This window comes from Pseudopipra pipra, chromosome 4 (assembly GCF_036250125.1).
Source record: "Pseudopipra pipra isolate bDixPip1 chromosome 4, bDixPip1.hap1, whole genome shotgun sequence".
Taxonomy (NCBI): domain Eukaryota; kingdom Metazoa; phylum Chordata; class Aves; order Passeriformes; family Pipridae; genus Pseudopipra; species Pseudopipra pipra.
In genome coordinates this window covers 26,417,339-26,439,778 of record NC_087552.1, presented here as the reverse complement: position 1 = coordinate 26,439,778, position 22,440 = coordinate 26,417,339, and the positions used below count along the sequence as shown (strand labels likewise).

Below are 22,440 nucleotides of genomic sequence, written 5' to 3'. Positions count from 1 at the left end.
TGTACAAGACATGCAAAGCACATGGCTAATCGTGCAAATAGCCGTGATAGGGACCGTGTGCCCTTTGCCAGCACAAACAGTCATTTCATGTCTCAGGCTCTACACTGAAATTCAAAAGGCGTTTTCCTGTTATCAACAAACAATTGTTTCTCCTTCTCCCACTTCCTCCTCTCCCAGTATCTAAAAAGGAGGATAAATGGGATACCAATGGTAAATATTGACGTTACTGAGCTGTACAGTACTTGTTTTTCAGCAGACATGTTACAGTGTAGGAACCTACAGCTTGAGAAAGTGGCCAGTAAGGTTACATAGTGAATTCCTGCCACCCACAGAAAGACTGTGAAATGAAAAAAACAAAGTTTGCTGAAAGAAATCCTGCACAAGGCTTGGTCAAAATGCTCGTATGCTAAGAATGTGGCCTCAGTTTTCTGTGTGTAGGTAGGACCATGCCATCAGTCACAATACATGCTACATGTTTGGTTTGATACCAGGAGGCAGGCTCCAGCAGTGAGAAAGAAATGGCCAGGCTCCGCTTGGAATCAGGAGATGTTGGAGCTGTGCTGCCTGATGTCTGAACGTTGCCTTTATGTTTTCTGCTGTGCTAACTCCAAGAGCTGGATGAGGTGGTGCTGCTCTTGATATACAGCCTCGGGAAGCATGACAAAGGCATGCTATAAACTTGAACATGTCAGTGGGGGGATGGCTTAATTTAATCTTCCTAAGGGCAAGTATTGATAGGAAAGAGCAAAGGAAATGATTCCCAGAAAACTTGTGCCAACTATATGGGAGAAATTATATAAAAAAAACAACCAACAAACAACTGTGTTTTCAAAAAACCTAAATTTTAGAGGTTGTTTCTTATAAAACAACAAGGAACAGCAAGGAACTGGCTTCCAGTTTTCTTCCTGGTAGCTTTGGAAATACACTATCTCCTATTTTTGTTCCCATGGATCACCTCTGAGACATAGCCCCAAGCAAGGTCCATTTTGCAATTCTGGAGGAGCATTGATTCAACTTTCCTCTTTTATAGTTGGTACAAAATCCAAGTAACTGAAACTATAACAAGGATTTTTATTTCCTTCCCCCCCACCCCTTTTTGTTGCTGAACCTTTTGTCTCAGCCTGAATAGTTTATCCACTAGAGTCTGAAAGTGCCTGTTAGACCTGGCTGTGTGCAGTGTCAGTACTGTATGGAAGCTCAGGCTATGGGGCCATGCCTATCACTCTACTTTGCTTCCCTCTGGTTTATTTTTCCAGCTTTTGGAGACTGGGTATGCCTATGAAGAAACACTGAGGGTCCCCCTCACTGCTTTCTTTGGTGCTGCTTGTGTAGCTTCTCTAAGAACTGCTGATCTCTTTAGCCTTACAGGAGACAAGTGCATGAAAGGGAGGATAAACTCTTGCAACAAGTGAGGAATAATCTGACATCTGTTTTTTTGCTTAGGCTTTGCTGAGGGAAACTTCAGCAATTTCACTATTAGAGCAAAAAATGGCATAAGGATCTCAAGTACTGGATCCAGGATATGTTTATAAATGCTATCTCTAACCTTGACAAATAAATTAGGTTATGAAGTTATGACCTACTTTTTATCAGTATGTTGTTATTATGTGTCTACTGCTCAAGGAGAATGGATGTGAGGCCATAAGCATTCTGACTGAAAAATCAAATAGGTATTTGCTTTATGAAACGAGAAAGGGCCCATGAGTAGGGTTGGTAAGTGGAGTAGGCATAAGTGTATAAAATTCTAGTTTTGTAAGTCTTCCCTAATTACTGTTCTAAAAAAACCCACCCAAAAAAATCTTGCAACAAAAACATCCAACTAAACCCCATGATCCCAACTTGAAGGTTCATTTCCTCCCTGTGAACTAGTATGTTTTTAGTACATCTCAGCACTTACCAACACAGCTGCAAGATGGGAAATCATACTGGGTTTTGGCAGGTGTGTCCAATAAATTTTTTACAGGAGTATCCAATAACTTGGAAGGTGAGTCTAAAAAATTATTGAGAACAGTTCCAGCTGTTCTTTTGGTCGGGGTTTTCTCAGCAGACAAGTTTGCTTGCTGATCTGAGATTGGAGTCTGAGTGTCAAAATCTGCAGCACTGGTATTTCTTGACAGAATGGTAATAGGGCCTGCTGTTTCAACCTTCACTTGTTTGGGTGATTTGAGAGTAAAAGTCTTATGATCAAACAGTGATTTGACCTGTATCTGTTTTAGCTGCTGTTCCATTGTCTCAATGATGCTCTTTTGTTGCATGTTCTCGCAGCCAAAGTGCTGATTCTCTTGTTTAATTGTTTTTTTCCACATTTTGTTTTCCAGCTGTCCAGCTGATGGGCGCATGCAGACATTAGACTTTGTGCCAGCCTCAGTTTTGATAGGCTTGCGTGCTGCACTGGGACCAATCTCAGTTTTGGGCTGCTGGTATGCTTGCTGCTCCCGTTTTTGCAAGAGGTGCCACCTTAGAGCAGCATGCTTTTCAAAATCCTTAGGAGTCTGGGACTGCAAATGACAGCCTCTCTGATCTTGGGAGTGTGGGGCAGTTTGGCTGTGTGGTAAGTACTGCTGAGGAATCTGTGGAGCTGGTTTGCTCGGGAGGTCTTGGTTCAGACTAGCACCATAGCATTGTGATGGCTGGAGTGGCGGTAGCTGTAAAACTGAGGCTTGTTGTGTCCGTTGCTCTTGTTCTTGAAAACAGTGATTCACATCTTGCTTTGTGGTCAAGTCACTTGAAAAATACTGAACATGTTGCAAGTCCTGCATTTTGTTGGCTCCAAAGCGTTCTGTATTGGCGGCGCTTCCTTTCTTCTCGGAAACCAAGTGCATGTTGTTTGGGCATGGGTGCTGGAGACTAGCCTTTGCCTTCTGAGTGTACAGGGGAGCTTTGTTGTTCATGGTACGCACCTGCTCTAGGCCTAGCTGAGGGTGAGGCAGTGGGAATGCATTTGATTTCATGTACTTATTCCCAGCTTGGAAACATTCCTCTACTTTAAGCTGATTGAAGGATGTCCTGTCTAGAAGCTGCTCAGCATTGGTTTGGGAGTGGGACACAGTTCGGGGCAGGTCTTTATTTTTCATTTGCAGAGACTGCTGATGGTTTGAGATTACCTGTGGACTGCATGGCAATTGCACCCGATGTGTCTGTTTTTGAAGCATCTCTTGCAAAATGTGTGAATGCAAGAACTGCCCATTTTCCCCTGGCTGGGGATTCAAGTGCTGCTGTTTCAAGGGGGCTCCTAAAGGCTGTTCAGCTTGTTTTTCTGGTCTTTCCTGGAAATGGAGCTGCTGCGGGGGGTGTTGCTGCACTTGGGACTTGAGTAGGGAATCCACCTTTGTGAGCTGTGGCTGTGGTGAGTGTTTCTGGAACGGCAGCTGCTGGTCAGCTGGGGGATGCGGCTGCAGCTGGGAGCTCTCACTTTTGTACAGCGAAGGAAGTTGTTCCTGTTGCATTATCTTCTGGCTCCGGGGCTGTCCTGAAGGCCCCTTTAAAGAATCAGGACTTCCAGCATACTGTTTTGTGTAGACTGTTTGGGCTGTGTTTGGCTGGCACTGAAGAATTGATCGCAGTAATGCTTCGCTGGGCTTTTGGGGAGGCTCTCTCTGGCGGAACTGCGTGGAAACCAGTTCTATCCAGGCTGGTTTTGAATAATGTTGAGCCTGTTGGACAGGCTCTTTCACTTGGTCCTTTTCTTTGTCAGGAGGAGTCTCAGGTTCTCTCTGTCCTGGGAAATGCTGATAGTGTTGTTGCAACTCACCCTCACTTCTGCGCGCGTGCAGGTTTTGGAGGGGAGGTTCTGACGCCAGCGTCACTTCTTCAGGGCACTGCTGAACTGAGGAGGCCACAGCAGCTTGTGGGTTGCTTTCACTGACACCTTGTTGTGATGTTTGTGCCTGCTGCAGAAGTCTCTGCTGAGGGTGAAGTTGTTGTTGGCTGAGGCTGGGACTTTCTGACATTGGTCCCTCCTGTTGTCCTTCATTCTTTATCTTCCCAGGAAGAGTTTCACATCTGCTGTCATAGGAATGGTGTCCTTCTTGCACCACGGCAGACAGGGCACTGTTCATTTCTGGAGCAGGAGGAGTGGAGGAATCTTTGTGAAACGTTGAGTTCTGTGTAAAGAAAGCACCATTATTTTCTGCTTGCTCAGAGTACCTTTCCAGAGCAGTGCTCTGAGCTTGCAGGTTACTGCTGGAACTTAAAGAGAGGTCTTGTTTGGGAACCTGCCCTATGCTTCCATGAACGTTACTGCTTCCTACGGGTAACTGGTGTGGATCATAGCCTGGAATCTGTTGCTGTAGCTGTAGTTCTGGTTTCTGAAGCAAACAGCTTCCCGGCAATACAGGTGGTTTACTGGAGTCTTCTGTGTTGTAGACCTCAGTAACCACTACAGCTGGCACTTGAGGCAGCTCAGAGTTTGAGGTCTGTGGGGAAGTGATCTGCCCTGAGGTATGGGATGAATGCGTTGTCTGATAGGACAACTCATTAGTAGCCTGACTGGTAATGGCATTGATATGAGATGTGTTCTTCTGCATTGCTATGGAAACATGTTCTGGATAATATTGAGACAGTGTTTTCTCCAGGAGTTCACCATGCATGCTTTCCATGGAAGAGGCAGAAACTGTAGCACCATTAGGCATTGGCACTGCCTTGTTCTTAAGTAGTAAGACAATGTCCCTGTTGTGGCAATGAATGTTTTCCTGCTCCTGCTCATCCTGAATCAGGAGGTCATGAGAGTTTTCTGAACCACCACTGTTGTATCTTGTAGACGGTATCAAATCTGAAGCTTCATTTTCTTGTCTTGTAAAACTCTCAGGTTTCTTCTCACTGTAAGAATTGGAGACGCTTGGTTTTTCACTGTTATCCTCTGGCTCAGCTTTTTCTCCGTTTACCTCCTTGTCTTGTTTCACTTTTTTGCTCTCATGAAGTCCATACAGAGAGGGCTCACTAAAAGTGCGTTTTATCCCACCATTTTGCATATATTTGGAATATACTTTCTTGTCTTGTAAAAGGTCCGGGCTCACGCGGTTGTTTGGACTTCCCTTCGGGTGGGGCACTCCGTAGTTGCTTTTAATGGATAGCGGCTTGTGGTCTCCGTTTACTTCAACTCCAGGCCTCTCTGCTGCTGGACTTCCATTCTGTAGCTTCCCCGCAGAAGGCTCTGGCTGGCACACGTGAGAAGGCTGCGGTATTAGAAATGGACTCAATCTATTGCCGTCAACATGGTTGGTTCTGTCCTGTTCCATCTGGCCTGCTCCGGGGCCATCCACAAGGCTACCCTCCAAATGTATCTGAGGGAGAAAAGAAACAGGAGAGAATCCAAGTCAATTTTAGTTTCCACGGATGGACAGCCAGTTACCAACAATTCCTGCAGCATTCAAGCACCCGATGCCCCGAGCAGCTCCCATACACAACGTGAGCTTGCAGGCTCACCTGTAATAGTGTTTCACTATCCTATTGCATTTTGCAGCCCATGTCTCCCTTTTTCTTAAAGGCTTATTCTTGAAGATGAAGAGTGAAAATACAGAGAGGCTTCCTTACCCCCATTTAACACACAAGCAGACACTTTACCAGAAAAAATATCTCATAATGGCGCAAAAAATATTCTCTGCTTTTGAATGATTTGCACAGACTCATCTGTCATCACATTTTGCCCTTGGTAAGGCAGAAAGTCATGCTGAAACCATGGTTCCCAGACTTGGTGCTAATCCCTTCATTTGATTAAGTGTGCCAAACCTCTTTTGTCTGACTTGAAGGATTATTGCCACCAAGTTTGTCAGTTAGAGGCGAAAATGTCCTTTTTTTAATGTCCTCAGCTGTCTGACAGGGTCTTTCAAAACTGGCATTCCTAAAGAGCATGTAAGTGGTACAGCACACATTAGAAAAAGCCATGCTTGACTGCTGTCCATAGGAACGCTTACAGTTCATCAACACCTTGGTAGTGTTGGCAGAAACAAGCTGAGTGATTTCTGAAAGGTTTGGTGGAAGTGGTATTTTTTCAGGCATTAATATCCTTTAACATTTACATATAGACATCACGCATGGCTTAAACTATGCATTTGGGTTTTGAGCAGCTGTGAAGCTAGCATTTCTTTCTTCTTTGTTTGGATGGGAAAACCCATTTTCTCATATACTCTTTATATTTTATTTACAAAGTGAAGGTTTTAGCTGGATAGAAGTTCTGACAATGTGCAGTCAACAAATTCCATATAATGACAAGCTAATCCTGTTCACATGGATCTTCCCAGGATTCACAGTCTCAGTTAACACAGATAAAGCCCTTGTTTGACTCTGCTTGTAATTTATTCATTGTTGGCTTTATGACTCTCAACCAGTCACAAATGACAGAAGACAGACTAACAGCGGGTCTTACAGATGTGAAGTTGCACAGAAAAAATTTGGACATGTAAATGGCTTTGTTCTGAAGCTTTTACTTTTAGTTTGCATAAAGGGGAATCTGAATGGTCCTCCATTACCACATCCCTGGTTGGACTGTCAAGTCAGGAGAAACACTACATGTGGCTGGTATTGCCACTGCATAGGAAGAGCTACTAAACTGAAAAAATTCTCCCATCATGGTTGCTCTGCTTATGTATTTATCCTACGTTAATATTTTTATGTTATTAACATGTAATTTTAAATGTTATTTAAATGTAATTTATACCGTTTTCAGTGCAATATTGCTTTAGTCAGTTGAGTAATATGATTTTAAAATGCTTTTAAAAGTAATACTAATTAATGAAATTTATTTCATCCAGCAGACTCCCCTCTGCTTGCAGCTCTGATTTCAGTAGCAGGATAATTCAAATGTACATTTTGACTGGCAAGCATCTATACAATGACCCGTATTCCCTTCCTCCATATCCCAAACTTGCTTTTAGATTTACTTTTGACCTCCTGAAGTTCTTTTTTGTTTTCTTCCTTTACTCAGTTTATGTTTTGTAAGACAGAAATTTAGAAGTTCTCTCTGCAAGTAAAAGTACTCTAAAATAGAGTTTTTGCAGGGAAAGCTAAGAACAGGGAGATGGAAAAGAATGTTTGTCAACCTGGCCTATTTTTTTGACAAAGTAAGGAAGGCTTCTTCCCTTCTAGATATATTTCCCATCCTAGCTTTATAGTACCACAAGACATGAGCCTGTGGAGCTTTCCCAGGGAGATGATGTTTCGTGTTTAGCAGAAAGCAGTGTGAAAAGGATTCCTCTGATGTGTCATTCTAGGCCAGGCAGCAGAATGATGCTCCCAGAGTATCTCAAAAATAAAATGTCAGCCTAATTTGGAAGCCATTCTTTGCCTTCACACCTTTCATACCTAAAAACTGCAGGTGAACCGCAACTCAGACACGAGTGTGTGGGCTGCTGTATTTTGCAACTATGAAATGAAATAAAGGGCATCATAGTAATTAACACTATGCTGTCAAGCTGCTTCTACAAGATTAAGTCCCTTTTAAAAAGTTTTAGTCTGTGCGAGTGAGCCATGACAAACTTTCTCTGGCCCTCAAAGTCTGCTGTGCTGCTTGTGTTCTGGTGTATCCTGTGGGTTGCAACTAAATTCCTTCTGATAATTCCCAGGCAATCTTTCTTTTCAATTCCTTACTGATAGGTAAAAATACCTTTTTGTTTAGAAGTGGGGGCTCCCCAACTTCTTTAAACTTAGCTTGCAAATCTCTCAAAGGAGCACATCTGTGGTCCAGAAAAGAGTCTTAGGTTCATGCTGTCCTCAAAACCCACAAGGTTATCTTCAATGTGTGACATGGACTATTATTCACAGTATTCTCAAAGACTTCATGGTATTAGTCAACCAGTTCCCCCAAATTCTGACCATCTCCTGTAAAAGGCACTGTCATTAGGTATTGCTAACACCATGGGAATAATTTGGTTAAAATACAAAGTCCATTCTTCCATTAAAGTGCCAGATTTGCATTCTCTGAAATGCATCTAGGATTATGGTGACTTTGCATTACACTTCTTTGTCTCTCTCTCTACACTCAACTATCACTATCCTTATGTGACACCTGAGTACAAATCTTCCTCAAGCAGCTACAAATCACAGCAATAATTTGTAATATAGAACTGGAAAAAGATAAATGGCAATGATACCTTTATTACTGGCTTTAACGGGGACACCATGAAGATATTCTTACAGCTTACTACTAAGTAGACCTGGCTGCTCCTTAAGTCTTTGTACTCTTCCTGATAATTATTGTGGGGTGAACTCTCTGCCTCTCAAAGTAAATCTACCTTTCCCTAAATGTAGCAGTTAGTCTTTTTTCTCTTTCCCATAACCGTATTTTATCCAGACCATTTGGAAGCTCCACATATTTTTCTTCAGCTATAATCCATTAGAAATTCAAGTCACATCAGCAGCATCTGTGAAACAATTACTGCATCTAGGACTGACTCTGCAGTCTAATCCATCATAATTATGACTGGCCTCTTTGAAGATGCCACGATGCGTGACTTAAATATAGCACATTACTGTGCAAATGGATCAGCATCTCATCCCACCAATATGCATTCAAGTTATAATTCAGACTACCACTCTTTGATTTTTTCAGATGCAATTGATGTATGTACATTTATTTCTTGCCACATATGGGGCACAAACTGGAAATCAGGTACTGAGCAAGAGTTTGAGATTTTTTCATTGTTTGTTTTATGGGCAAGTTTGGCATATTTTTACCACCTCTTACCAGTACAATACTGTGGAACGTGTTGTTAAGAGAGCACCATACATTTCTGCAGCAACAAACGTACTCTAAGTCATCATTTTCTTTCATGGAAAATCCTTTACTTTTAGCCAGTTCTAGAGGTTCATACCTTATTTTCTACAGCACCCGTATGTGGGGAGTTTGTGAATGTAAAGCAGCTCAGATGAATGAATGGACAAACAGACCCACTGCAGGGGAGTACAGTCTTCTGCAAAACTAGGCAAGATTCCCAGGAGAAAAAGTAGGTAGGGGGATGCTGTGGTAGAGCACTTGTGGCCCTGAAATGATCAAAAGGTGGGATGTCAGATGGATTGTTTCCCCTTCTGGGGTTAGCTCAGATAGACATTTATCTCCTCAGAGGTTTTTCTTCCCAGCAGAAATATACCTCCTCAGATCATGGCTTCAGCTGACTTGTGCTCAACTGATTATCAGGATGAGACTCAGGAAAGCAATAGTCAGACACCTGGAAGCTTGTTGATGGCTCACTGGGTTGTTCCTGGAGTGCTGCCACAGCCTCTATCCTGCTGGCACCCTTCTGCCACTGCCGGATGGCACAGAGGTCTAAACTGCTTCCAGACAAGAAACCTCTGTAGCACTTTCTACACAAGAGGTGAATTTACCTTTATGTCTTGCCAGACTCCAGTTTGGCAAGTCGTACTTTCTGCTTACACTCTCCTGCTCCTATCATCTGTGTAGAATAGCTGGGTTCACTTGTGGCTTGATTTGCTATGTATTGTTATGTGCTCTTGTGCAGTTGCATCTCTCCTCTGAAGCTTATGCCTCTGGCAAAGAGTTCTAAATCCTAAACTTCCAACACATGGAGTTAAGGGGTTTTCTTTTCCTATTTAATTAATCAATGAAAATTTGAGAAAAGGCACGAGTGGTTATTCCTAAGTAAGGACACTCATACATGATATTATCAGAAAGCTCAATATCTGCTTTTAACCCTTAAATCTTCTGGACTTGCACACATGTGAAATTGTTTCTGATTAACTCTGTGTCAAAGTTTTCTCTAATTTAAAATTGGAACAACATGTGTAAGAAGTTATAATGATGCTCAGCACAATGATTTGTGGCCACGTGGTTATTGTGGGATGTAATTTTTCTCTGGCCTATCTAAGTACCAGCTGCTGCAGCTGTGCCCCAGGTTAACACCTGTAAGCAGCTGCCAGTGTCCCTAGAGGAGAAAAGATGAGCAGGTTACTCAGATGGCTGATGGGTGACATAACACATCAAACCTCCTTATTAATGAGACATTCCCATTATTGCTGAGATAAAAAGTTGAAAACTGGGATATAGTTTAAGGATTTCCTGTATGTTTTGCACTTAAGGTACTCCAAGTTTATATACTGAAAAACAATACAAGCTTCCACATGGAAACTTTAGGGCAGAGGCAAGAGCAGGACAGATTCAAGAGACATTGCATTCATACCCAAGGTGAATTGAGGCTCTAAACCCCATAACATGCCCTAAGGATTTGCTCTGCTCCTTACCAGCATCACTGCTGCCCCGCTGCAAGTGTGGTGGCTTAGGAAAACACAGTGAAACTTCAAGGCAGATGTAAAGGAGGCCCCAGAAGGACAAGGACACTCTGTTGTTAGCTGGGCTATGTGGCTTACAATAGAGTCTTTCTGCACTACATTCAGCTGTTTCTTCATTTGGACAGTTTATTTATTCAGGACATTAGCAATACTTTGGAAAAAACTTGCATAAGGATGCCATGCCTTGCCTGTCTCTTGAAGATTTTTAGCTAAGGCTATATTTCTTTCAAAAATATCTAAATATCTGAAATATCTAAAATATCTAAACTTCTTATTGTAGCTCCAAAGAGCAGTTAAGGGGTTAATCTAGAAATTCCTGAAGGAAACTGTGACTGTATTCTGCAGGAGGTCATATTACATGAATATAATTGTCTTCTCTGGCATTTAGATCTATGATAATCTGTGTCAAACAAAAGAAAATGTGGGATGGATAAAGTTTGTTATCTAATTTATGGCTAATTTAACCTTAATTTACAGGGGAAAATGGTGACTAGCAAATATAGATATAAGCAGACATAAGGGAATGAAGAGCATGGGATTTGTGACATATGAGGATTAATAATTCATTAAATCTTATCCAAGCCAGAAGCTTCATAATTCATGCATTTTTAAAATCAACTAGTGCTAACCCCCCCTCAATTTACTGACATCAGTTCTTGCATTTCAGTGATACAATGGTCTAACTGCAAAAGCACTTGAATCAGTTAGATTTTTGACCTTAATACAGAGGGCATCATAGTAAAGATAAATTGCTCTGCACAGTGATTTCCCTTTGCTACGTTATATAACCATCAACAAGACTGGATACTGCATAATATCTATTCAGATGTGAAAAATGGCACTATTCTAACAATACCATAAAATCAAGAGAAGTAAAAATTAAATGCCTCTACAATACTGGTGAAAAAAACAATTATGCAAAGGAAATTAATTCAGGAATATAAAATGCAGTAAATAGAAATAATAATGATACATCACACAGCTCTCCAACTCCTATTTTTTGTGATTTATACCCTATACAATCTTTGTACCTAACTGTAAAATGTAGCACTTCCAACAGAAGAACACAACTCTTCAAGTAGTTGCTTGTAATGCCACCATAGTATGACTAAATCAGAAATGTTTCCCAAAAGGTGAAACTTAAGAACCAGGCTGGATTTAAGAGACAAAAGCACCCTCTCGCTGTAATAAGCAGATCATTCAAGATGAGATTGGCACCTATGCTTGTTCTTGCCAGTTGTAAGCTGTTTTCAGTAGTTTGGGTTAGAAATGTGGTGGATTCAGATGGATTTGCTCCCCCAGTTAACCTCTTTGACATTATCTTGGGTGCTGGTATGCCAGCATACTCTAAGACCAGTATTGCTCAATTTCTTGAGCACTACCTTGACTATTAGACAGCTTTAACAAATGTTCAGGGAAGCTGAACTAAAACACCCTTTTGTCTTTGCTGGTTTGAGAGTCTTTGTATCTGATGATTGTAATATGAAGGCTGTGGGAATGAGAGTTACAGCCGTAAATCCCAGGGGGGCTCAAATAAATGTGTGCTGAGTGAGATCCTTCTATGCTTGGGTATAATGAGAAACTTCTCTCATATGCCTGTGACATTTGGACCATCAAGACTGTTTCAAATTGTGACCCACAAAGGGTATCATCTGGGTAATTCCCCAGTGCCTATGAATTCAACATCAGCAAACATGCTGGGGCTGGAAAACAGAACCAAGTCTCTTTTTTTCTTCATCTTGGTCAGTTACTGTGCTAGGTTAGGTGTGTTCTGGAAAGGCTGGGCAGTGTTGTCAGTGTACAACTGCTGCTTAGACCTGTTTTTGATTTCTGGAGAAATGCTGTAATTTGAGGGATGATTTTCCTCTCGGTACTCGGCCACCCCATGGGTCAAATGGTAATGATGATACTGGCTGCTGATTAACATCAGCTCCCCGAGAGCAATAGCTGATGGCTCTCGCTATCCCGGTCAAGCTCCGCAGTCCGTGAGCCTCTGGTGAGCACGCCAGGATAAACAAGCATTGGTGGCTGAACCGTCCTTCAAGACACACTTGATGTTATCAACCTGCTGTTTAGGGAAGGTCACCAAGAGGTCAGTGTCATCATTATCTTCCAGTTTCTGTGATCTTTGTCCATCTGGCTTCAGACCTGGATACAGCATGGATTTCTTGGGTTGATGACTTCCTAACACCAGTCAAAGGTCAGTTATCCATGATGATTTCATCACAGCTTTTGGCAGAGTGAAAAGCCACTGGAAGGAAAAGGAAAAACCACTGTCAAGCTGAAGATTTCAGGGTTTCATCATGTTGGGACAGTAACATTGGAAAACAGGAACAAAAATGGTCCTGTTTGGCATATGAGTGGAAGAACTGATAGAAGGGAGTAAAATGTTGTGGGCTGCAGTGTCCTCAGAAAACCTGTTTACACAGCTCTGTTTTCCATTATCCTTTGAACTTCAAATGCTGTAGGTCTCCCAGTTCTGTTGAAAACAGAATTTTTGATGAAATGCAGTTTTCTTAAATTTCTTCTCCAAAAGTTGAAGGTCGTACTGAGAGGAGAGGGAGGAGAATGCAAAGAGAAGGGTTGATGACTCCAAGGATTACTCTCACTGGTGCTCCTGCACATCCAGATGATAAAGCATAGCTTTCAGCCCCTTCACTGGCTTCACTATGGTAGTAGCCTTTACACCCCTCTACACATTCCTCCTCTGTTTTTCTCATGCTTCTGCCACACCTAGGCTGGGATCCTGTAGTGAACTCAATTTTCAGCAACTATGCTTTGGGAAATGAGAGGTAGCACAGAGGCAGCTCCCACACTACACACTGTACACTGTGCATGCCTACGTGCCCCAGGGGCAGGTGCTGGGGATCCCTGCCAGGGGCGGTGAGCCACGAGATACCTCGTGTCCATATGCAAAATGCTGCATGCCACTGCATGTCCTTCTGGGGATTTGCTTCCAGACAGTGAAGGTGGAGAAGTTGAGCCAAAACAAGGGTACCTGCTTTCGAAAGATCTTGTGCTGTTTTAATTTTTGCATGATTTGATTTAAAAATGTGTTTTCATGCCCACTTGTGATTTAGTTTTATTCCTTCCAATTTGTGCCTTTCACGACTTACAAACAAGACCAACTGCTCATAAACACATGGAAAAAATAGGTTTGTTGGTGCCCTGTTCCTTGGCTTCAGGGCAACACTAGCCAGACACGTACCAGTCCACTCCAACCTGTTTTCAAAAGTCTCTAATGATGAGGGTTGCATAATAACACACAGTTACATGCAGTACTTTATTAATCTTACTTATTAGAAAGCTTCTACCATTTAAAACATAAGCTTAGACCGGCTCATCCCATCTGCCACAGACATGCGGAGCAGGTTTTTTTCCTTCTGTGCTACAGCTTCTTTCTCCCTATGTAACTGAAGACTGTCATTAATGCTCCCCTCTTAGACAGAATAAACAACCCGGTTCGTGACATCCGATCTCCTCCCTGGGTGGATCTATATCCATACCATTTGTTCTCTGACCAGATGCACAGAGGTCACAAAGCAAATCCACAGTCTGTTCTTTGGAGGCATTATGCACATGCCACAGTCTGCTAGATTTTCTCCAAATTCAGATGTTTGATATACAAGCAACTATAATATGTGCCTATATAATCTTCCAAATACCTGTATGAATTACCTTGGCTTTCCCCCCAGTAACTAAGATCAGTTTTATTCCTTCACTGTGTAAATCACTGAAATCAAAAGAACAGGCTTGTTACTTCTAACAGAGCATTACAGAGGAGGTTGTTTCCTTAAAACCTGACTTCCGTATGCTGAGGCCCGTGAGCTACTAGCACAAACATATCTTCTGACTCCCACTGCTGCTGAGGAACCACAGAAGATAAGAATCTAATGCATTTTTAGAGGTCTATTAGAAGGTGCTCCCTAGAGCTATGGTTGCCATTCAGCTTCTTTCTGCATTCGTGTGTGGTCTTCAGGAGCAGTCTTCATGTGGGTTATTGCAATCTACACGCAACAATGGCATGGATTATTGTGCTGAAACCCAGATCTGAAAAAATAGTTACAGTTGCCTCTCCAGATGTTAAAGAGATGAAAGACAAGGTGCTTTTGATGACCAGAGCCAGCTGACAACCTAAGAGCAGTCGAGGTCTAACCTTGATAAAAGCACAACTCTGGAAGAGAAATGAAACATAGGAGCCAGCACTGCCTTGCCACAGTTCTAAGCACACAAGAGAGCTTGGCATGAGTACTGTTGACATCCCCTTCAGTTTTAGGTTGAAGACGTGGGACAACTTTTCACTTTGAATAGTCAGCATAGAAACTTCGAAAGAACTTGGTCATTGGCTAATCTCAGATAAAAGGGCCCAGGCCCCAACAAATTTTAAGTCAAGGAGACACCCAATTCACACCACCAATTCAGCATTTATTCAGCCTAGCTTCTTAAGACTGCCTTGAAAAACAGATTTTCTGTAGTTACCATCTTGGCTACAGTAAGTTCCCCCCCTTTCTAATTTTAGCTTTGTATCACGTGCAAGAGAGTTTTCAGGTTTTTCTTTAGAAGGCCACTATTAATCTTGTTCTGAGAACTAAGTGCTAGGCTCCAGTTCATGCTTCCACACAACTGAGGCCATTTCCAAGTTCCTTTTTATCTTGTTATATCCTTGCTTCCAAAGAATGTGGAGTTAATGTATAGCCATTTAAAACTTCGTAATATTTAAGTCTAAATGGGCAGTGTATGGGGAGTTTTATGTATTTTGTGGCAAAAAAACATTTAAGAGAACAACTAGAGAAAAAAGCTTATTACAGGGAGACAGGCTTTTTCCTTTCTATGGAATCTCCCTTCAGTGTTTCAGGGAAACTGGAAACCAGTAACAAGCCTAGATGTTTTGAATGGGATGTTTGCTTAAAAACACAGCTCTAACATGGAAGTTTCTCCCTTAACCAAAATAAAAGACTGGATAGAAACTTGGGATTCCTGTGCCAAGAAACAGTTGGGATCTCAGAACATGCAGGCATCCCTGCTTTAATTTCCAATAATTCAAAGCAACATTGTTTCTCCTGTTTAAATTTTCTTCCTTGTGGCGAGATGCAACATGAAGAGGCAGAAAATTCACTGCTGCCAAGCTAAAAGGAGCGGGAGGAACTGGCAGATTGTGTTTTAACTCTCACTAAGACTTTTAGACTCCCACAGCTGACACTTGGAAGAGCGGTGTTTGAGCAGTCCTGAAGGGAACTGCAACACTTCTCTCTCTGTCCTTCCTTTTCAAATATTTTCAAAGCTTTGAAAACAGTCGGTTGTTCTTCATTCTGGCAACGCGCCATTTGCTGCCGGCTCACATCAGTTCATGGTCTTCTGAGGTATCCAGTGGCCTGCATGGATTTGAGAGAGTATGAAGCTCTAATGAAAGACCTTTGATATTCTGGGATATTTAAGAGACATACAGAAACGTGTGAGCTAAAAGAGCTGTTGTCAGTTCCCGCAAAGCCCACTTCATATTCCCAGTCACGAGATACTGTTTCACTAATTGATTATTGTCTGTCCACAACACAGTCATGCTCTTAGTGCACAAAAAAAGCACTGTGGATGAAAAGCTCGCCATTATAAAGTACACACTCAACTGGATTTAGAAAGCTGGGAACTACAGACAAATGTTAAGATATGGGACTACTTTGAATGAAACTCATAAATCATAGCTGAGACTTTTTTTTCAGCTTAAGTAAACTTCTTTACTACAGATAATGAAAATTAATGGAAGCCTTTCAAATGCCTCCCTTCAGTCTTCCTAAGAAGACCTAAGCAGGTGAACTCTCCTCAAAAGGGTGAGGTGACTTTTTGTTCTTTAAATCCACACCTCTAGCAATGAGGACCTGATCCCACAGGTCCTCTAGAACTGCTCCTAGCTGGCAAGGTTATGCAAAGTGTTTGCCAGGCTAGTCCTTCAGCCAGCAGCCTAACAGCTGCAGTGGCCTTAAGCTGAGGAATGCAGGTGTAGGTAAGAATGCCTTGGTTGTGCTGGTTGAGTTCCCGTAAGCGTATGCGTGTCATTGTAGGTGAAGTGTGATTGCACAGTGCAGTCGCTGCTTTTCTTGCCAACACAAACCTACACTCCCTCTTTCACCTCTGCCTTCCCCAAAACACACCAGGGAGAGAACAGTTTTGGGGGCAAATCAAGGCTGATAGGCATTAAGCTCTGATATATGCAACTGTTTTTGCTCAGAAGAAAATAAAGCACAGTCTGGGATTGGTAGTATTACTTCTACACAGTCTCTGGGGGCAATGGACAGCTGCTTTTTCTTAAATAAAAAGTGGCGGGGTTGGGAGAAGGAAGGACACAGCTATCAGGATACTATATGTCTAATGCAGTCATTTAAGCTAACATGCATGCCAGTGTCAAAATGCATATAAGGGCATTTTAGTTTTGGTTTATTAACAATTGAGGGTCAGCCAGGTTGATTATGAGAAAATGAGCTAACAGTTTTACTGTGGGAAGGGTGGGGGATGATGAATGGCCAAGTTTATCTGCTCATTACATTCACCAGCAAACAAACCTTCCTAACAGCCTCATCTAGCTCACAAAAGCTTGCATGGAAATGACGTTTAAAAAATCAGATGCATGCCTCAGTTCCCCAAATCAAAATTGTCTTAAAAGTCTATGATAAGTATTGATGATTATGCAAATGTTCTGAAAAGTTAGTTGCACGTAAAATTAGAACTAAAAATGAGATAAGCAGAAAAAAATATGCTGGAGTACCTCCAGTTAACCTTTAAAAAAAGCATGTGAAGGACTAAAGCAAATGAGGTGAATGCTAGAGACAGACTGTGTTGCCGTACTGCTGTGCACCAACTCTGCAGCATGTCTTGTCCATCACAGAAATTGTGGCAGGAAGCTGTTTGGAGTTTGTGTTCAGGGTGCTGATGCCTCCAAGCCCATCCTGTTTCCTGCTTTCTCCCTCTAGCACTTTTAAGTCCTTTCACTGACCAATCCAAACAAAACCATGCTCCTCTCTTCAAACAAAGGGGCCGGCTGGGCATGCAGTGGATACAGGGCATGTGTCAGCACCATCCTGCAGGGCCTCAGTCCCATCCTGGAAACTGATGGGAATCCCAGCAGCTCCCGACCTCCCCCTGCCTGAGCTCCTTGCCTCAGCCCTTGTTCCTAGAGCTGTGGAGGCAGAGATGTCTTCAGACTTATCATAAGTTTCCTCATACACTGCAATATAACCAGGCAGCACAAAAGTCTTAGTCTATGCTTCATTTTTTCTGGCTTCATTGAAAAAATTCAATGTCTTGAAAACAGCTGGTACTACTTAATGATCCTTTGGTAACTAAGGCTGATTTCTTTTGTTATGTTCTCTGAAGATTAAGTTTTGCTCTGGACTCTATTGCCTGAAGGAGGCTATTGTAAAACAAGATACTCGGAAATCAGCAAAAAGATGTTAGAGCAAAAACAGAACACCAAAACATTTTAACTCTAGTGGTGCTGCTGCCAATGAGCTTGAGAAATGATCCTGAGATTATGCTAAAACCAGTCTGGTATTGTGGGCTGACGAACTGCTTTCTAACAATGTACACTGCCTTGCAAATGAATCAAACCTTCATGATACAGAAGACGCTGCTTTGATGTTTGGTTTTAAATCCTAACTTATCAAACAGGCAATCATGGAAATAACTAAATGGTAGTAAGCATTGCTATTGCTTTAAATTTTGAGGAGGGAAAATAGAAAGTTCAAGGATTTGCAGTCCCCTTTACAACAGACCCATTGCGGACAACCTGCGTCTACCAAATACTAAAAAGCTCAATCAGGATTACAAAGGGAATTGCTAGAAAAGATTAAAATATGCAGTCAGCAGTAATAATTCTCCCTTTTTTTTTTTTTTGTCTCAGATTTTTATTGTCTCGGATTGTATTTGTGTTAGAGGAAAGATTGATGTACTTCAGGTAGCAACAGGGAAGAGAAAGAGAGGTTTAGAGAGAGATTTTCCATTACAAGGTTAACTAGAGGAAGTGGATGGGGATGAGGGAATGTGTTCCACAGAAATGCAGGAAGTTGAAGCTGGAGGAAGGCAGTGCAGCACCTAGAGATTAAAGATTTTAATGGGTTCAAACACCAAAAGTAGTGTTTGGAGATGAAATTACCAATGACTGCCAACAGACACGATCTTCGAGTCTCCCCTTGTTGGGATGTTCCTGTGGCACCTGCTGGGATTGGCATGTGCACCCTGCAATTGGCAGGCAGTGACCTTTGTAAGGTATTTATTACAGAGGCTCCCCCTTGATCAGTCAGCTGATCTGATTCAAATCAGTCTTTATAGGAAGCTGCCCACATGACCCTCTGTATCTCCCAGTGTAGAGCAGCTCTGTATGCTTTCTTGATTCTGCCAACTTGCACTGAAATCCTCTCCTTCCATCTAGCCTGGTACCAGCAGACTTACTCATCTGACCTGAGATTCCAGCTATGGCATTTACGAAACCACATCTTTAAGGCTAACAGCCCGGAGAGCCCTCCCATTCCCTGCAGTGAGTAGTGTGCCACTGAATGATACTGGGGCTTGCACGTGACACCACTTTGCCTTCATTTACGTTCCAGCTTGAACAAGGCAGCAGCCCTTACCATTTATTTTGCTTATACAGGTCACAGCCACAGATACAGATTCACAAGGAACTACAGTAACCAATACATAACAATGTACGAAATGCAGGGAACACATTTTTTAAGCATTCTGAGTATCACTGATGCCTCTTTCTGTTAAGGTACAGACACATATTTATAATATACGGAAACAGATTAATTTAGGCAAGTACTCCCAACATTATCTTTCAGAAGCAGAAGACACAGAAGACATGAGAACAGTAACTAGTGCATGTTGGGCTGAGCAACAACTCTCCCTGAAGGATTCAGGGTAGCCAGACTGCCACCGCATCCCAGACTGACATGGCTGGGAAACCCCAGCACCTTTCCATCCTCGGGGAATGCAGCTTGCAAAATGCTATTCCCACCTTCGGTTCCTCTTTGGGCACTATGTCTGTATCTGTGCACCATTCTTCATTTGAATACTTAGGAGACTTAGGAGTAACATGAGAAGTGAGAGGCTGTGCATTTGCCTGTTCAAATTGCAGCTTGTGTGTCCGTAAAGGAGTGGCCACAGGCCATGAACTGTGTACAGCTTGGCATGGCAACATGTAGAGCACATAGTACAGTATATAAGTTTTTTTTTCTGACCAGAAGTTCGGGGATAAACTATTCACAGGCATTGTAAAAGCAATAGCTATACTTCCAAGTTTTAAATGAACTTTCTCGGCTTGAGACTTAGTGGGTTTACAATAAGCAGGCTGAAAAGAGGAGCAGCTGTAATATCTGTTAACTCTTTGTACTTACTTGTGGCCTTATAATTTAGTTTTAGTTTTGGGTGCAACTACTCAAATAAGTGCATTTGCTACTTTGCTTACAGTTGCAGGGAAAAGAGGACCATAAACTTTTGAATCCATTGCAATGGACTGGAAAACTGACACTGTGTGGACCAGGCCAGATTTTACACAGAAACATAACAGACTCTAGTAACTCAGAGGTGCTACAAGCAGTAACAGGAAAAGTAGTCGGTGGTATTTTGTATATTGGTCATGCCCCAGTAACTCCCACAGAGCTCTTCTTTTGTAATACTGAGTCTTTCATGGTTTGACAATGTTTATTTGCATTCTTTGTGTTTTTTGCTTGAAGGGAAGCTCTTCTGTGAGCCTTTTTAAAAAGTAACGAAAAACCCCAAACCTTTATTTTTGAAGTCTAGTTTATGTATTTCTCATCTTCTCATCTCATTCTAATCTTCTCTTAAAGGGAAAAAACCAGATTTATAGTAGTTGAATGAAGAAGACAGATAATATTAAGTACCTGACACCTCCAAAGAGCAAAGATCATCAGCTTTCTCTTTCAGTGTTAACAGTTAGTGCATTTGACAAAGTTACACTGTCAAATAGATCATCTGCTGGGAAGATTTACACAGTTCTGTCACTTGTTATCTCCTAGTCATGACACAACGCTCAGCTAAAGTCAAGTCACCCAAAATGACAAATGAGAAACTGTGCTTTTTCACTTAAAATCTTTGGTGACTTTTAAATGCACAAAGTAGTTGCATTAGTTTCCTGCCCTCCACAATGTTGCTCCTGAATGCGTATTCTGAAATCCTGCTCATCTGTGTTGCTGCATTTTTGCTCATGACAATTTAGCATCTGACTCAAAGCCCAGGAAAGTCAAAATGACAGCACAGGGTCTTAGATAAGAGAGATATTCCTGAAAGATTCCCCACACCCAGAAAGATATGTATATTCATACCCCATCTGACTTTGGTCCATGATCAGTGTCTGTCTTACAAACAAAATTGCAAAATGCTTTACAGTGGGAAACTGAATCAGTAATGGATGGGCAAAAATCTTTCCTTCCTCCATTCTACAGTCCTCACAGCTGGTTGCTTTATTGTTTTCATTTCAACATTAGCTGTATTTGAGAGCTGCTGAGGAAGAAAGAAAATCTATGCAAATCTCATGCTTCTCCTTCTTGTCCTACAGAAAAAGTTCTATATACCTTTTTCTTTTATTCTTCCCAATTTTAAAACAGGGCTAAGATTTTTCTTGGCTATCTTTAGGGGTGAGAGAAAGAGATTATTTCTTAGCTTTCAATGGCATTTTAGCAATTCAGAAAAACAGGCCTTTGTCATAATAGAGCAGTATCTTCACCTTGTAGCAGGCGATACAAGTGGTGTAGCAAGATTTTTGTTTTTGAAAGGGTAAACCCTAGTTCTGTAGTTCAGACATAGAATAGGAATCTTTTTAGATAGAAGGAGTTACAGAAATGTGTAATCCTTGTCACAGTTGACCTTTTCTCTCCTTGAGCTTATGGGTGTTTTCTCAAGAAGTAGAAATTCTAGTTCTTGCTGTGCATGGAGGAGATAAGGACAGTATCACAGGGGGAGGCAGTTGTGTTTTCCTAAAAGGTAAATTACTCTTTAAGGAGAGAAGAACGAAACTCTTTGGGGGGATATAGTATCAAAGCTGAGACCAATTACACCAAAAAGATACAGAAAAAGAAACAGCAAGAGTGAAGGGGGGATCCAAAGTTTGTAGAAAAAAAAAAATGCACCCACCAGGGGTAGAATGGCATAAATCAGCATTCAGATACGAAACTGCTGGCTTTCTAGAGAAAAAAGGGTGAGATGAGGGTTTGTTGTTTTTAATGGTCAGTTAATAGAGAAGAAAAATGCAAATACAAGAAATCTTCCCGTGCCTGGCTTAAGAAAACCCTCAGAGTCACTAACACATTGAATGAATCCTGTTTTAGGCAGGTAATGGCTTGAAACTCCCTGCCGAAAACAAAGGTGGTTCACAATGAAGCATGACAGATGCAGAAGCAATGTGACTGTGAGATGGCACAGTTATTCCAGTTTCAGGGACGATGGGAGTTTATCTAAGGATAAAGGAGGGAGGGATTCCCTATGCAAGGTCAGTGTACGGGAGAGATCCAGCGGGAGACCAGCTGTCTGTACTTACTAACCTCTAATCCAGGAGGATGGCTTTGTTGTGCTGCTCCAGTACAGAACAGGTTAGACTGAATGCCGATGAGGTACCAGCCATCCAGGAAATAATTTTCTGTTTCGCTGATTTTGGTTCTCGTTGTTTTGTGTTCCTCTCCCTTTGTATGTAAAGCAAGCGTTGCAGGAGTTCCTGAACAGAGGTCGCTCTGCTCCTCTCTACCAGCGGCATTGCGAGCACTGTGGGTGCCGCTGGCCCGGGGGCTCGCCGGCACTTCACAAACAGCCCCGATAGTGCGGAAAGCCAGAGCTTCACCAGACAGATAATTTTATGTGGTCTGCAGAAGAACAGGCCTTTGTCCGAACGAGATGATCGCTGACTTTAATTGGCAGGGGGAGGGGAAGGAGTTTTCTCATTTTCTGTGTATTTCTATTCAGCTGCTGCAGAAACGTCCCCATCTGCTTTGAATCTACATTTTAATTCCAAATCCCAGCAAGAAATACAGCGAGCTGGCTTGCTCTGCCTGGCAAAGTACACACATAGCAAGTTGCTGAGCTGAAAGTTGTTCCAAAATCTAGGAATGTAATGAACTTAATAGCTAAGTTACCTGGCTTTGTGCTCTGTTTAACTGTATGATGATGATAATCAAAAAAATAAATTTAATTTGTCAGTCCTTTAAA

At 42.0% G+C, this 22,440-nt stretch overlaps 1 protein-coding gene and 1 long non-coding RNA gene across 3 annotated transcripts in view; one reads left to right on the top strand and one right to left on the bottom strand.

The window, feature by feature from the left end:
- TET2 (tet methylcytosine dioxygenase 2) overlaps positions 1–22,440 on the bottom strand; it is a 71,617-nt gene that overhangs the window by 18,429 nt on the left and 30,748 nt on the right. For both annotated transcript variants that reach the window (XM_064652032.1, XM_064652033.1), the window contains exon 2: positions 1,898–5,282. In XM_064652032.1, coding sequence (XP_064508102.1) covers positions 1,898–5,282 — 3,385 coding nt within the window. The remainder of the gene's footprint in view (positions 1–1,897; positions 5,283–22,440) is intronic.
- The window catches only part of LOC135412993 (uncharacterized), a 66,531-nt gene extending 44,091 nt beyond the window's left edge, over positions 1–22,440 (top strand). The window contains exon 4 of the long non-coding RNA XR_010430062.1: positions 1–22,440. This exon is cut by the window's left edge and continues 6,712 nt beyond it. This is a non-coding gene — a long non-coding RNA (uncharacterized LOC135412993).